At 52.8% G+C, this 17,012-nt stretch overlaps 1 protein-coding gene across 1 annotated transcript in view; it reads left to right on the forward strand.

The window, feature by feature from the left end:
- WHRN (whirlin) overlaps positions 1–17,012 on the forward strand; it is a gene marked incomplete at both ends in the record, with an annotated part of 45,843 nt that overhangs the window by 13,960 nt on the left and 14,871 nt on the right. The window contains 2 exons of the mRNA XM_082294979.1: positions 880–1,095; positions 10,645–10,770. Coding sequence (XP_082151105.1) covers positions 880–1,095; positions 10,645–10,770 — 342 coding nt within the window. The remainder of the gene's footprint in view (positions 1–879; positions 1,096–10,644; positions 10,771–17,012) is intronic.

Consider the following 17,012-nt stretch of genomic DNA (forward strand, 5'->3'; position numbering starts at 1 on the left):
AGGCCTCTGGAGGGATCAGCGTTTACAGCTGTCCCCAGGGAGAGCTCCTCTGTGTTAATTTAAGTTTCCTGTGTCAGCTGCTCACAGTGGAAGCTGGAGGGGCAGAGGAGTGATTGCAAATCACCTCTGGGCCCCAAGGTCATCTCTGTGCGTGCTGGTGTAAGTGTGTGTGCGCGTTTAGTAATTATTGCACTCGTTAATTGACTGCTTGTGCCGGGGAAGGCAGCTGGTAACTCCGTGGCTGAATTTCTGGGAATGCTGTCGATGTTCCCTGAAGGCATCAGGAGCTGTTCCAATGGCTGGAGTTGTGGGGACAAAGCTGGGGCTGAGCTGAGGCTTTTCCCACACTGGCTGTTGTTTGCTGCCAGCACGGTCACTGAGAGGCTGAAATCCATGTTCAGCCTGGAGGGGGAGAAGGCTCCAGAGAGATCTTGGAGCACTTTCCAATGCTTAAAGGGGCTCCTTGAGAGCTGGAGAGGGACTTTGGACAGGGACCAGTGCTGCTTTCCTCCAGCACTGCTCCCTGTCCTGCTCTGACTCCTCTCCAGAGCTGCAGAAGCTGCTCAGTCCTGGGTTCAGCCCATCCTGGGCACAGCTCTGCTCACCTCACCTCCCCACTTTGCTTCACTCTGTTCTTTCCCTGGCTGACGGGAAAGGTTTTCTCCATGCTTCCCCAGCAGCAGCAGCTTTGCCTTAACTCTGTTGCCACCAGGAGAGAATAGAAAAATCCCAGCTTTTCCCAACACCTCTTTATGCAGCTCCATCATTCAGCTGGTGGCTGCAGAGGAGCTGGAGATCTTTGAGCCTCAAGAAGTGCAAAGCCGTGTCCCCCTGAAGTCCAGGTGGGCATTAACCCCTTGTCCTTGGCTTGTCTTGCAGGTGCTGAAGGGCTGCAAGAAGCTGAACCTGTCGGTGCACTCGGTGGGACGCATCCCCGGGGGTTATGTCACCAACCACATCTACACGTGGGTGGACCCGCAGGGCCGCAGCGTGTCCCCTCCCACGGGGCTGCCCCACCACCAGAACAGCTCCCTGCGCAGGGACAGCGAGAAGAGGAGCCACCTCCAGCTCCTGCAGGAGGGCGATGAGAAGAAGGTGAGCAAAGAGGGATCAGACACAGCCCTGGGGGCCTCTTCCCATGTAGATCCCAACCCTCTTTGTTCCCCCTGGGTTTGTCATCTGTGTGATTCTCTGTTGGGATGGCCTGGCTCTCCTTCAGCATCCTGGTTTGCTCCCTTGGGCTGTAGCTTTCCCCTGTATGCCCCGAGGAGTGCAGTAGGATGGGATGGGTTGGCTTTGTTCCCCTTTGAAACAGGGAGAAGCTGAGCTGGAGGGAAGGAATTGTCCAGCCTGCTCTGGCAGGGAGGGTCCTGCCAGGAACAGCCACCAAACCAGGAGTGGGTTTTAAGGCTTTTCCCAACACATGGATGTTTGGCTGGACATCGAGGGACTGACATCCATGTCCCGCCTGGAGACAGGAAAGCTCTGGGGAGACCTCAGAGCACCTTTCAGGGCCTAAAGGGGCTCCAAGAGAGCTGCAGAGGAACTTTGGGCAAGACCTGGAGTGCCAGGACAAGAGGGAATGGCTTCCCACTGCCAGAGGGCAGGGCTGGATGGGAGATTGGGAAGGAATTGTTCCCTGGGAGGGTGGGCAGGCCCTGGCACAGGGTGCCCAGAGCAGCTGGGGCTGCCCCTGGATCCCTGGCAGTGCCCAAGGCCAGGCTGGACATTGGGGCTTGGAGCAATCTGGGACAGTGGAAGGTGTCCCTGCCCATGGCAAGGAGGTGGCACTGGGTGATCTTTAAGGTCTCTTCCAATCTGTGCCACTCGTGGATGTGGAGGGCTGGATCCCAGAGTGCATTCCTGCCTGTCCTCCTGCATTCCAGATCTTTCCTCAGGTGTTCCTGTGAGGCTTTCTTGGATCTCTTGGCAATTTTGTCTAAGTAAAAAAAAAAAAAAAACAAAAAAAAAAAAACAAAAAAAAAAAAAAAAACAAAAAAAAAAACCTCACCCCCAATTTTTCTCTTCCAAGAAAGCTCTAAAATAAACCAGATTATTTTCCTTTTCCATTTGGGGAGAGGCAGCCTGAGGGAAAACCCCGGTGAGGGAAAAAAGGAATGTTTTCTGTAGTGACACCAGGGGAGTGTGGCCAGTGCTGGGCCTGCATCCCGGGCCTCTGACAGAAGGAAACCATCAGCACCTGGAATTTCCAGCTCTGCTCTCTTGCTGTGAGCTGCCCTCCTTTAAACAGACCTCGGTGTAAGGGAAGCCAGCACAGAGTGTCCGAGCTGCAATACCTGATCCCAGGGATTTGATGTCTCCTCTCCCTCACAGCCAGGCCTGCAGGTTGTCACTGCAGACTGCTCCAGGTGCCCGTGGAGCGAAGGGACGGATGGACAGGGAGCCCCAGCCTATACAAGCAGGATGTGGATTTCCTCCTTGCCACCCATGGGATATCAAAACACTGTCCCAGGAGGGAGCACTGGCTTCCCAAAGACACAGAATTGCTCAGAGCCCCGACTGTTTCCATCCTTTTATCCTGCTGTCGCTCTGTCTGTGCCCAAAATGTCCTCAGCTCCTGGAAATGCTGTGGAAGGGTCTGGAAGCTTCCCATCTCAGCCAGAGGGAGAGAAAAATCTAATACAGGATGAGGCAGTTTGCTGATGAAATATTCATGTGGGCCACAAGGGAGAAAGGCCTATTATTTTTACTTTTAAGGAGAGGAGAAAAGCAGGCGCTGCTGGCTGGTGTCCCCCACCCCCTGCCACCCCGTGTCACCTTGACAGAGCAGCAGCAGCTCTGCAAAGCTGTGGGGAGGAGTTGTTTCTGTGCACAGCATTCCTTCAGTCCTCGCTGTGTGTGGACATGAAATGCTCAAAACCCTGCAGCTGAGTGTCCCCTGCCTCTGTCTCAGCCTCGTGTGGTCCTGGCCACTTGCAGATGCCTGGGAAGATGTGCCAGCCCTGGGTGTGCTCCTGCTCGTCCTGGTGACCTCCTGGCCTCAGCAGCCTTTGCCCAGGTGTGAGGAGTGGCTCTTCGGAAATCTGAGCTTGTGTCCTTCCGTTCCTTGGTGCTGCTCCACACAGTCAGGCGGCCCTTTGGCTTCAGCAGAGAATCCCAGACTGGTTTGGGTTGGAAGGGAACTTAAAGCTCATCCAGTGCCACCCCTGCCATGGCCAGGGACACCTCCCACTGTCCCAGGCTGCTCCAAGCCCCAATGTCCAGCCTGGCCTTGGGCACTGCCAGGGATCCAGGGGCAGCCCCAGCTGCTCTGGGCACCCTGTGCCAGGGCCTGCCCACCCTCCCAGGGAAGGATTCTTTCCTAATATCCCATCTAACCCTACTATCTGACAGTTTGAAGCTCTTCCTCCTCATCCTGCCGCTCCATCCTTTGGAATTTGTCTCTCTCCAGGTTTCCTGGTGGCTCCTTCAGGCCCTGCAAGGGCACACTGAGGTCTCCCCAAAGCTTCTCCTCTCCAGGCTGAACAATCCCAGCTCTCCCAGCAGAGCTGCTCCATCCCTCTGATCCCCCTGGTGCCTCCTCTGGACTCTCTCCAGGAGAGGATCACGCTTTGACCCCAGGACAGGGACTGGAGGCCCCTCTGTTAACCTGGGAAGAATCCATGAAAATTGCAGGAAATATTTGAAGCTCTCAGGGATGGGATGCAGCGGGAATGTTCAGCCTTCTGCTGGCCCCACTCCTTGGTGACATGCCAGTAGGGACACTCGTCACTGCTTTAAGTGCACAGGGCTTGGAATGCACTTTGCAATAGCCTCCACTCCTGATTTCCCATCTGCAAGACCAGAAAACAAGAAAATTACTGCCTGCCACAGCTCTGAAATGCTCAAGGCTGCCCAGACACCTCCGTATCCAGAGGTGCCTTGCTGTGCCAGCTGATGGGGGAAGCAATTCCCCCCGATCCAAGGCTGCTGGCAGCAAGCAGAGCCTGCCCTGGCTGGTGGTGCAGAGGGCTTATTTGCTGTGACACTCTGTGCACATGCCTGCAGGGCATGGATGAGCTGAGTCGCTGTGTCCTGAATTACTGAGCCCCATGGAGGGGTGAAAACGTGTCCCAGAGCGGGGGAACAACCTGCCTCCAGTTTTCTCTCTTTTCATTTGTGTGTGTAGATTTATAGGTAGCTACAGAGATGTAGTTAACTGCTGAAAGTGGGGTTATTCTGTTCACAAAAATGCAAATAAATGCAACAAATCCCTGGTTAATGCAGGCCAGTCAACCAGAATTGACAGGCACTGAGGCCTGTTTGATTTGTGGGCGGTTTTACACTCTGAAGGAAGAATTAGTTGGTTGGTTTTTTTATCCCCACTCTCTCCTATTTCCAATCGATCTGAATGTCCTGGAATGAATCTGCCAAAGCTTTCAAACAGGCAGGGTTTGGGGGAGCACAGCAGAGCAGCTCCAGCCCTGCAGCAGGAGGCTGGAGCGAGCGAATCCACTGCTGCAGCTCAGCACGGCTGCGGCACCACCGGAGTCTGAGGGATATTTCCAGCTTTTCCAAGGTTAAATTCAAGGCTGGTGGAGGCATCTGGCGTTCTTCAGGCAATGGAAATATCCCTGTGTGGCTGCCTCTTCCTGCAGCACATCTGCATGCCTGGAAGGATGGCTTTGTCACCAAGTTTAACAAAATGATTATCCAGAAGTGAAGGATTTGTTATCCCAAGGTTTGAAATGGAAGCCACCACTGTGAGGTGTGTGATGGTGTAACTGCTCTGTCCAGGGATCTGTGGGAGCATCCTGGTGGGATGAGGTGTGGAACAGGGTGGTTGGGCTCTGGCTGAGCTCGCATGGCTTTGGGCAGTGTGGTTCAGCTCCAAAGGAAGCTTTCCTGCCCTGTGGCTTTGTCCACATTTTCCTGTGGACACTGGGATTCCTTCACCTCCAGCTGCGGAAGAATCCCCACCAAAGGGATTTGGGGATTGGGATTTGGCAGCTGGCTTGGCTTTGCCCATCCTACCCTGGGCAGAATCCAGCCTTCCCCAAGCTCGGGTCAGAGGCTGTTCTGGGTGAGCTGGGGGGGTGCTGAGATCTGGGCCAGCTTTTTGGTGCAGACCTGACCTACCACGAGTGATGGCTCTGGAGACGGGATGTGAGAATACAGGGAGTGCTGGGCTGAAGGAGTTGCTGGCAGGTTCAGCCTGGGGCTGTGCAAGGTGTTACAGATCCTTGTTTTCCCTGTCTGTGCTGTGTGTGGCAGGTGCCGTATTCTCCAAATTTAGCATTTTCCTGTGGTTGGAATTGGTGAATCCAGCGTCTCGTCAGAGCCCTGAGCCCGCAGGTGGAGTCACCAGTGGTCAGGAGGTGTGAAAGGGAGGGTTTGCACTAGTGCAAAGCTCTGGGAAACATTGCTGGAGCCAGGCCAGACACAGCAGGTGTCAGACACACAGGTGACAGCCCCCAGCCCCATCCAGGATGTCACTGCTCGCTGGAAAGCGGGGACCTGCTTCCCTTCTGCTCCCCTTCTGCTTCAGAGCACTTGGATTTTTATCATCTCTCCAGGCTTAAAGTCCTCAGGATTTGTCACAGCAGCAGCAAGGGCCATTTGTGCTGTGAATTGTCATTGATGGACTTGGATCAACAGCTGATTTCATTAGAAGCACTTTGGGAACCCTCAGACAGCGAAAACTCGGAGGTGCTGCTGAGCTGGGAGGAAGATGAAGTGTGCAGAGCACTCTGGCAGTGCTGGGCTGCGAGTTCTCTGAGAAGCACCATTCCATCAGCTGAATTGGTGCCTTAATGTGCTTATTGCCAGGGGAGCTGCTTATTCCTTCAAGCTCTCGGTGCAGCAGAAGAAAGAAAACACCATAAAGAGAGTGTGAACATCTCCTCTTCTTCAGGCAGTTCTGCAGCCAAAAGTAGCTGAAATTATTATTAAAAATAAATATATATATATATATATATATATATATAATATCCACACTAATATTGCATGGCTTGAATGTGTGAGACACTGCTGGTGCCTACTTGAAGAATAAGAGATGCAGGAGAGGGAAAGGAAGGATTTCTTTCTGTTGGTTTGTGATGACATTTTCAGTGTGGATGATCCAGCTCCCCACATCTCTCACAGTTTGCTCGCTCTGACCTTGCTGGGGGTTGATTTTGTTTACAGCTTTAAGGATATCCACGCTGGTGGGGGGCTGGTTTGGTTCCCTGTGGGATTGGGATATGGGGTGTGAGCCACTGGTGCCTTGGGGATTAAAGGCGTGGAATGATTCGGGTTGGAAAGGATCTTTAAATCCCATCTAATCCAACCCGCTGCAGTGAGCAGGGGCATCTTCAGCTACACCAGCTTGCCCTGAGCCACATCCAACCTGGCCTTGAATGTTTCCAGGAGTCATCCTTCTGCCTCAGGCATTCTGTAGCTCTGTCCCAGCAGACTTACCCCAAAATGTCCTTTGGGTCACACCTCAGGGGCAGCAGTTCCATTTCATTGGTTTTTTAGGCACTTTGAGCAGAAAAAGCACCCAAAAGTGGCAATTGCTGGGTGAGCCATGCCTTGTCCCGTGAGGAGGCAGTGCTGGGCTCAGCAGGAGCTGGACTGAGGCTTGGCATGGGCAGAGGACTTGATTTGGTCACTGTCCCTGTGCTCTGGTGTCACCTCTCAGCCCTGGGAGCTGCTCCCCGTCCCCAGTGGTGCTGTTGAACACCCTTGGAAGTGGCAGCCCGAGTCCTGGTGTGGCCTTAGGGAGCTGCCCTGGGCAGGGGGTGACACTGGGACAGCTCTGGTGGCTCTGGCACCCCCCAGCTGCTCCCAGGACTCAGTGAATGGCTGGGAGCCAGCTCTGCCTCCCGGCACTCGCTGTTTGTAGGATGTCTAGACACAAACTGTGGGGTTTCCTCGGGAAGCAGGAGGAGGATGAGCCCTGCCAGCCTCCCGAAGTGCCGTTTGTGTTGTGTGGCAGCAGTAATGGCCTGGAGATAGCTGTCAGCGTGGCTGAAAGCTCCTCAGCCACACAGCCGTGTGCTGAGCCGTACTGGGGCAGGCTAATTCCTGTCTGAAAGGCCTTTTTCTAATGGCCAAATTGAATCTGTCAACAGGTAATTCCATAAACCCAGACAGAAGGAATCCTGTGCAGGAATCAGCTTGGAGCAAATGCCTCACTGATGATGGCTTTTTTTTTTTTCCCCCCTTCATTTCCTGCTACAGGAGATGGCAGATGTTTCAGTGTTGAGACAGAAATTAAAACTGTGACCTTGAACTTCCCAATGTTCCTGTGTGATGCACGCAGGAGTTGCCTGGGGCTGGGCACAGCCTGGGAATGGCACAGGGAAGGAGGTGGACACTGGGCAGTGACGGTGCCATGGTGAGCCTGGGAATGCCTGGCGAGGTGTGGGGGGTGACCTTGCCTGGATGTTACTGTGCCTTTAGTACCCAAAGGGGCTCCAGGAGAGCTGGAGAGGGACTGGGGACAAGGGCATGGAGGGACAGAACGCAGGGAATGGCTTTAAGCTGAAGGATGATAGAATTAGATGGGATATTGGGAAGGAATTGTTCCCTGGAAGGGTGGGCAGGCCCTGGCACAGGGTGCCCAGAGCAGCTGGGGCTGCCCCTGGATCCCTGGCACTGCCCAAGGCCAGGCTGGACATTGGGGCTTGGAGCAGCCTGGGACAGTGGGAGGTGTCCCTGCCCATGGCAGGGGTGGCACTGGATGAGCTTTAAGTTCCCTTCCAACCCAAACCATTCTATCACTCTCCTAAGTCCTCAGTTTTCCCCACAGAACAGCTGCCCTTGTTTGCTGCCTGGTTTAGGATGGTGTCAGCACAGTCTGGATTTAGGAGCTCAGAGTGATCCCAGCTCTCCCTGAGGGGTGTTACAGCTTCTCACCCTCGGTGAGCTTCAGCCAGGGAGGAGGGAAGAAGCATGAAGTGGAAATGGAACCAAAATGCCCTCTTTGGCCCGAGCCTTGGCACCGGAGGGTTCATCACACGTGTGCCAGCCTGAGTGGAAAAGCCCAAGCCGAAGGGCCTGGCCCAGGGAATGCTGTGTCGAGGGTCTGTTCCCAGAGGGGCCCTGGATCATCACTGTCCACTGGGAAGCACTGGGAACCACTGGGAAGGTCAGCCTGGTCACCGGTTGAGCTCCCTCCTTGGGCAGCACAGCTGCGCTCGTGCCGCAGTGTGACCGCAGAGCCGTGTGTGGGGCCAGGCTGCAGGAGTGTGGCAGTGCCGTGCCTGGGACAGCCAGCATGGCAGGGCCACCCCTGCCATCACCACGCCTGCGCTGTGCCCATCCCTGGAGACAGAGACCCTTGGGAAGGGAGTGCAAATTGTCCCCTGTGATCCCTAAGCCCTTGGCATGGAGTGGCTCAGCCTTCGCTTCATCCCGGCCATCAGCTTATCCCTGCATTCCTCCTTCCCTCCCAGCCTGACCCCCCTGAGCCTGCCAGCACTCACTCCCTTCCCCAGCCCTTCCCAAAACCTGCAGTGTGTCCATGAGCTGGATGCTCCCTGGCTGTTTCCCTGCCACTCTGTTCCCGGCAGCTCCTGCCGCAGGGCTCATTCAGGGAGCTGTAGCTATTAGCTGATTAAGAGATGCAATTAAGCCCTCAGCAACCCGACTTTCTGGGCTGCCAGCAGCGATGTATTTTCCAGGAGCGCTGAGGTTTTTCCACACAGCTCGGGTTTGCTGGTTTTCATGGCTCCAGGCTTTCTGTAGCCGTGGCTTTCCTGCCTCTGGAAGGGCAGGTTTGCCCGGTGCAGGGGTGGACGAAGCTCACGTGGCAGCACCTCAGCTGCAGAGGGACAGGGGGTATCTCTTACTCCACCTGATGCTCTCCCCATGTGGGGGGAGCAGCTTCTCAGCTTACCAGGATAGTGTTAAAGGGAAATGGAAATGTCTGGATGCAGAGCTGCCCCTCCTGTTGCTAAGCCCAGCACATATAAATGTCATGCAGGGACTTAGAGAGGGAATGTTGTCATTCCCAGTGTATTTTGCCCTGATCTGTGATTCCAGGCACCTTGCTGCATCCCTCCTACTTGTATTTTTCTCGACATTGGGGAATTTTTGTGAGCTACAGCCACAGTGGGGTGAAAAACTTACAGCAGGGAAATCCCAAATGCCATCAGACAGATTGGGAGGGAACAGCCCTTCAGAAAAGTTGAATATTTTCCTAATTTTCAAAACCACTCAGCAAAGTGTTCTGTGGTCCAGAGTAAGGTTTCTGTGTGAAGAGAAAACCAAACTGCCCTTGGATGTGACAGGCAGCTGCTCCTTGGGGTGGGTTCAATGCCCAGCTCATCTCTCCAGCCTGAAGCGTGAAGGTCTCTACAATTCCTTTACAATCCTTCAATGCTAAAATTGTTTCCAGCACTTTCTGCACTCTAAAGCAGGGAAAGGAAACCAGGGAACATCAGGTTTTTTTCAGAGAAGGATGCTGGTACAGGTAGTTGATGTCTGACAGTTCTCATTCCAGCTTTGCATCCATTTCTGTAAGTCCAAAATGTGCAGCCTTAGGTAGATTTGTGTCCTGCTGCTGATTGCTGTGTTTCTATCACCAAGACAGAAAATGGGTTTTCAATACCAGCCACTCTAAGACTGGCCTGAATTCCCTCTGTGATGCTGTGTCCTCTAGAAAGATGGATTAATTACTGACTTGAGGCTGGGAATTATTTTTCCATCCAGGTAAATGTGCAAGATTTTGGGTTGACTGCAGTGAAGGAGTTTCAGTATAAAAGCCCTTTACGAACAGCCTGTTCCTGGTTGTTTCTATCAATGTGAAACACATTTTGGCTTTTCTCATTTGTTTTTATTCCCGCTGTCTACTTTTCTCCAGAAGTGACTTAAAACTTGGGAGCAAAGCAAAAAAACAAGCCTGGAGTTATTCATTTAGAAAGTGTCATGCAGCGAGTGAACAAAGGCCATTTTAAATGGAGAGTCCTCGAGGGAGCAGAGCACAGGCTGGCTCATGCACTCAAAATTATCAGCTGAACCTCCAAATATTGTCAGGCCCTGGGAGGAGGAGAGGGTGGAGGAAGGCAGGTGGGAGCTGGGTTTGCAAATCAGCATTTGGTGGCGAGAACATCTGTGCAGGTGCTGCCTGGCAGGGTGTGGGAAATGTGAAATATCTTCTGCAGTATGTGCTGGATGTTTGTTTGATGGGAAGTTTGTCCTGGCATTGTTAATTGGAGATAATCAGGCACATGCCCCTGTGGGGAGAGCACCTGGAGTGGCCCTGCACAGCCAGCACTGCACCAGGAAGGGCAGAGGACTGGGCTGGGCTCATTCCCAGTCTGGGTGGAGAGGGATCATGGCTCTGTTTGCACAGGGCAGGGGTGCCAGAGGGGGGATTCACAGCCAGTGCTGGCTGGCATCACCCCACTGGTGCTCATGGGGTTTTGGGGGTTGCTCTCAGGTCGGCCTCTAGCCCTGAGAGATACCTGTAAGAGGAGAGAGTGGAAAACTGCCGTGGATCTGCTGATTTATGGCTCAAAATCCACCGATATTTAGCTGAGCCTCTCAGCCTCCAGAGCTGGCTTTTCCTCCTGGTGTCCCTGCTGCCCCCTCAGTCCCACAGGAGCTGCTGTCCAACCCAGGGCACAGCAGGGGTGCAGCTCTGTGGCTGTGTCCCACCTCTCTTTGGGGCAGCACTTGGACACCACATAAATGTCCCTTCCTCTTCCTCTGCAGGTGAATCTGGTCCTGAACGAAGGGAAATCCCTGGGCCTCATGATCCGAGGAGGGGCAGAATATTCCCTGGGCATCTACATCACGGGTGTGGACAAAGGCTCTGAGGCAGAGAGCACTGGCTTGAAGGTGAGAGTGATCCCAGAGGGGGTGGGCAGCGACACAGGAACGTGTCCAGGTGGGTTTGGGATGTCTCCAGAGAGGGGAACTCCACATCCTCCCTGGGCAGCTGTTCCAGAGCTCTTCCACCCTCAGGGAAAGAATTTCTTCCTCATGTTAAAGTGGAACCTCTTGTGTTTTAGTTTGTGGTGTTGCTGCTTGTCCTCTCACTGAAAAGAGTCTGGCACCATCCTCTGACACCTCTTGGAGATATTTATATGGATTGATGGGATCTCCTCTCAGTCCTCTGCTCTCCACACTAACCAGGCCCAGCTCCCGCAGTGTCCTCATGACAAAGTCCCTCTCACCTTGCTGAGCTGGCAGGGAGGAGTTTTCCATTAAAGATCCTGGTCTGGTGCCCTCTTCCTTCATCCTGCATCCAAAGCCGCTCGGTTTGGAGCCAGTGCTGTGCTCGAGGTGCTCTCACTGCCTGCAGGGCACGATTTTAGAGGCCAGCTCTCAGCTGGGGTGTGCTGGCTCCTCCTGCAGCACTGGCATTCACAGGGATCCTGTGTTACCGAGCAGAACCAGTGGGATCACCCTCGGGATAGGGATGCCTTAAGAACCTATAAATGAAACAACACACCCTTCCCAGGTAACATCAGTGGAGGAGGTGATATAAAGGTTGGTCTTTACTGGAGGCCTCTGGGGCAAACATGGAAAATGTCCACGAAAGCCCACCCACATGGGGTGAGCACAGTTTTTATACGTTTAGCAAATTAGCATAATTGACAAAAATCCCCAATTAGGAGCACAAGAGGTGATGCAATTCCCCCCCAGGTCAAAGCCTCTTCTAAATCCTCCCCCCTCAGATGGGACTGAACTTTGTTGATGAAAATGTGTCTCGAAGAGCTGGTTTTGGCCTTGGTTCCCGAGGAGAACCGAGATGGGATAAGGGCTTTGGAAGGTGTTTTGTCTTTCTGCTTAGGGAAAAAGTAGGGAAAAGCACTGGGAAAACTAGCCATGGATATACCAGGCTACAGAGCTCCAAATGTATGTGTGAAGAATACAGAGGATATATAAAAGAAAAAAGACAAAAAACATCAGGCATCAACAAAACAGGGCTGATCCTCATCCATCAGCAGGCTGGCCTCGGCTGCATCCATCTCAGTCCACACTCAGGTTCCTCAGCGATGCTCTGGGGTTTGGCTGGGCCCTTCTGAGGCTGCACTGCTCAGAGCTGGCTGCAGAGCTCTTGTGAAGGGAGATCTACACCTCACTCACCCCATCACGTGCACACACATCACCCCCGAGCTCCTCCAGCCTTCCCTGGAGATCCCAGGATGTTCCCTTCTCTGAACAGCCTGGGGTCACAGCTGATCCTGGAAGGGACATTTGGGGTTAAAATTGTGTGTGTTCACCAGTGAAATGAGTTGGAAAGGGAGCCACTGGAGGGATCTCTGTGCCTCTCAGGGATGGGGCACGTTTGACTCCTCAGGCTGGATCATTTTACTTCGGTCAATGTTTCTTTTCTGGTGTGTTTTTCTCTCGAAATGACCCAATTCCCTGCAATGACATCCAATCACTGCTTCCTCCAGTGCAATCTCATGGGCTCTGAGGGTCAGTTCTTTCCTATTCCTTATATCAGTCAACATCTGATGGATGTTAAACTCTGAAATGTTCTCCCAGTCCCCTGGGCTGGTGCTGGGCTGCTGAGGGTGAGGGGTGATCTGCTCTGATCCCCTCTCTGTCTGTGCAGGGAGGCATTTCTTGGACTCACTGATCCTAAAGGTGTTTTCCAACCTAAAATTCTGTGATTCTGTGATTTCTCCATCGATCAGCCCTGGCCTGTTTAGGGCTCAGCCTTAGCTTTGTTCAGTGGCCCCGTAAAGTCCCTTAAATCTGTCAAAGCTGGCAGCACGAGCTGGGGACAGTCTGGTGGAGAGGGCTGGGACAGACACGATCCTGTCCCTCAAATTGTTGTGGCACTGAGGTCACCAGGGTTCCCTTCGTAGCCAAAGAGACTTTTAGGGGAAATGCAGCCACTGCTGAGCTGTCCTGAGCGCTGCAGACTCCTGTTTCCCTTTTTGTCACAGAATAAAAACGCTGCACTTGGAGGTTTGGATCAATCCAAGTTTTAATCTCTTTCAGGTTCTAAGCAGGAAAATGGACCCTGGGCCATGAGAGGGTCGCTGGGGCATGGGACAGGGACTGTAGGAGCATCCTAGAGATGGCAGAGTGCTTTTCAGGCAGCAGAAATGCCGCTGGAAGCTCCCTGCAGATCCTTGGTCTCTCCCAGAGTGCAGGATGCTCCTCTGGGCTGGCACCTCTGCCCACACCCCTGGCTGGGTGCCCAGCTGTGTCCCAGGGATGTCAGTGGCAGTGCTCTGGGGTGCCAGGATTTCAAGGCAGGGACAAAAAGAGGCACAGGACAATTTGTTTCTGCTTGGTAGAGCTGGAAAAGGGAGGGACTGGCTGGAGGTGCCATGGGTGACCTTGCTGATGCCACCATTTGTCCCCTGTGCCAGAGTCAGGATCCATCTCCTAAACACCAGAAGCCTGAAGGTTTAAACACAGGATAAGAAAAAAGAAGCTGCATTGTTCTCCTTGGGGGTTTTTGTTCCTGTTTGATTCCGTACTGCTCCAAATCCCCGGTTTTGCTGCGCTGGGGAAATCGCTGCTTTTCTTTCTTTTCCATCCCCCTGCCAGTGAGCTCAGCAGAGGAGATGCCACAGGGACAGTCCCAACAGCAGAACACCCAGCTGAATCCCTCCATCCTCATCCCATGCCTGCTTGGAATGCCAGGGAATAGCCACACTCAGCACCCGGAGCAGTGCCAGTCCCTGTCCCTGTCCCCCCAGCTCCTGCCACTGTTGTTTGCACACCTGAGCCTCTGCTTGTTGATTCTGGAGATCTCCCCTCTCGCTGCTCTGTTCTCCAGGCAGTGATTTGTGTGTCCAGCAGGCTCCTGCTGTGCTCAATGTCAGCCTTGGTGTGATTTCAGGTCCTCACAGGCATTTCCCACCCTGATTTGTGTGTGCTACGGGCTGTAAATTTAGTGCTGCCTGGAGGTTTGGGGGCACAAAAGGCCTTTTATGTCCTGCTGTTAGACATGGTTGGGTGTAGACTGCTGCTCCAGGAGGTGGTGGAAGGGATGTGATGCCACAAGGAAGCAAGAACTGGTGGATAAATGTGATTTCCAGGTAATTTGTTGCTCTCTAAAATGGAAAAATTGGGGGTTTGTTCAATGTGGGCTCAACACAGCCTTGCTGGGTTGATGAGGAGGTTCCTGCTGACTTCCCAGGAGTGGATCCTTCTGTGGGGTTTGCTGCTTTCTCTGAGTTCGTTACCAGAATTGAGCTCATTCTGAGGTGATGTTTAGATGAGACACAAGAATTCCTTCCCTGGGAGAGTGGGCAGGCCCTGGCACAGGGTGCCCAGAGCAGCTGGGGCTGCCCCTGGATCCCTGGCAGTGCCCAAGGCCAGGCTGGACATTGGGGCTTGGAGCAGCCTGGGACAGTGGGAGGTGTCCCTGCCCATGGCAGGGGTGGCACTGGATGAGCTTTAAGATCCCTCCCATCCCAAACCCATCTGTGATTTTGCCACACATTCCATTTTTACCTCCTGGTATCTATGGCACCAAATCAGAATTTTATACTGTTTTAATAATAACTAAAATAAATAATAAATATTTTACACTTCCCTTAAATTTTGCTCGAAGGGCAAACAAAAGGCATCGAAAGCCAGGCAAAACCAAGGGGCTTTCTCTGAGGCCCAGAAGCTTTTGCCAGCTCTGAGAACAGGGACCAAGGTCCTGGATGAGGGTCCCAGAGGAGCTCCAGCCCTGCTGTGCCGGTCCAGGTGCTGCTGTCCTGCTCCCTCAGCAGGCAGAATTCCAGCAGAAACCAGGCTGGGTCTCTGCAGTCAGTCAATAACTAAATATTCATAGTCTTGACCTTGGCCTTCTTGATGTTTATTCATTCATGAAACTTCTGACAATGTGTTCTTCGGGCATGTTTTAAAATCTGCTGCCTCCGAGGAAGTTCTGAGAGTGAAAAGTGGGGGTTAGCAGAGAGCTGCAGAGGAGGGAGGTGAGTCAGCCTTGTTTGCTTTCAGCTTCTGTCCTTCCTGCCTCCTTCGTGACATTCCCAGCGGTGCCATGCACGAGCTGAGCTCCTGATGCTGTTCCTGGCTCTGCTGGCCCTGATTTCTTCCTTGTTCATTTTTCCTGGTGCTGTTTCTTGTCAGTGGGGTTGGTTTTTTTTTTCCTTCTTAAGCAACTTTTGTTTTCTCTCCTTGACCTTTAAATCAGAAATAGTGGATTTCAGGGAGCTTGCTTTGAGCAAACAACTCAATATTGAGTTCCCAGAATGAGGGCTGGGGTGAGAAGGGCTGCCACGATCCGTATTTATCCAGATATAAGAGGAGAGGGAAAGGGAGACTGTAAATAGGGAGAGGTGGATGATTTTACATCAGCAGTGGCTGTCACAGAACAGAGAGTAATTTAAGCTGGAGAACATCTCCAAGATCATCGTGTCCAACCATTCCACCACTGACCCATGTCCCCAGCTGCCACATCCACACGGATTTTAAATCCCCCCAGGGATGGGGACACCACCACTGCCCTGGGCAGCCTGTGCTGGACAACATTCTCCTTATTTTCCCTAAGATCCAATCTAAACCTCCCCTGGCCCAGCCTGAGGCCGTTCCCTCTCCTCCTGTCCCTGTTCCCTGCGAGCAGAGCCCGACCCCCCCGGCTGCCCCCTCCTGTCAGGGACTTGTGCAGAGCCACAAGGTCCCCCCTGAGCCTCCTTTGCTCCAGGCTGAGCCCCTTTCCCAGCTCCCTCAGCCTCTCCTGGGGCTCCAGCCCCTTCCCTGGACACAATTTGGTGCCATCTGAAAACTCCCTGGGGGTGCCGTCAATCCCCTCATCCCAAAAGCCTTGAAAGCTGCTTTGTGTTTGAGGTCTGGACACAGGAAAAAACGAAGTGGCTCCCTCAGAGTGTGGGGGATGAGCTCCACGGTGAGAAAGTCACCGAGGAGATTCGTGGTACCCAAGATGGGGCATTTCTCCTGCTCCTTCCAATGTTGTCACCTTGATGGGGACAGAAAGCTGAGAGGCAACCAGAATCCTCCCCCCAGCAGTGCCACAACCACTGCCACGCCCAGAGAGCCCCTTCCCTGCCTGGGCTTTCATCTCCACCCTGTGCCTGGACTGTTCCTCCTCTTTGGGCTGCCCAGTGTTCGGGGAAAGGGCCCATTTTCAGACAGCCACGGCATCCCTCATTCCCTGCCTTGCTCCCACATCTGTCCTGGATCCTGTGTTGGACATGGATCATCTGCCCTGACCCGTTTCCCTCCTGGAAAAGCTGAGCACTGCCTTATTTTTCCACAAGCCTTAATTTGGTCAATTCCAAATTGATCCATACATTTTCCTGCCCGTATTTTTAATTTCTTGAGGGGCTTTTGGTAATTATTTGTGCTGGAGAGAGGCTCCTTCTACTTTAGTGGTATCTCCAGCATCATTTAGCCTCTCTCCTGGCCTTTTAGTGGCATTAAAGAGGACTGATGCCAGTGCCAACCCATTTGGCATCCCCTTGGCCCTGTTATTCCCAGCTCAGTTTGGTGTCATTTAACATCAACTCACATTTAAAATCTCTCACCTGTTTTTCTGTCTGTGTGATTGAATTTCTCCCAGAGCCAATTCTGATTCTTTTTAGGAGCTCAGAACCCTTGTCTGAAGCCCATTAAGTTTCTCTTGACTGCGTCTCCTCTTCCCCACTGTCTCCAGAAGGAGCAGGAGCCAAGGCTGTCATCGAGGTGTTCTTTCCAAGCTCTCTTCCTGTCACGGTCTGTCACCTTTTGCATGTCACGTTCAGCCCCTGCATTTCAGGCTACATTTTTCCCTAGGAAATGAGAATAATCCACATTTTCCGAGGTGTTCAAGCATTCAGCGTGTCCTGGGTATCCACCCACCATAGCTGAAAAGTAATTCCTGAAATATCCACGGCAATAGTTTTCCTGTGTTTTATTGTGGCTATTTTTTTTTTTTTTTAATGTCTTATCATTACTTCTTTTATTCTGTGCCATTTTGGAGCTGTGAATCCAGCAAATCATTTCTCAGGGTCAGCCTTTGCTCTGGTAAATGGTTCTTTTGCACCTCTGCAGTTTTTTTGTTACTTCTCCACTTGTCTTTGACTTTGGGGCTGGGAAAATATAATTATTGTCTATGTTAATTAGCAAAAAATCCCGGACCCCTGTGGTCTCCCTGA

This window comes from Coloeus monedula (assembly GCF_965178545.1).
Source record: "Coloeus monedula genome assembly, chromosome: 21".
NCBI classification, from domain to species: Eukaryota; Metazoa; Chordata; class Aves; order Passeriformes; family Corvidae; genus Coloeus; species Coloeus monedula.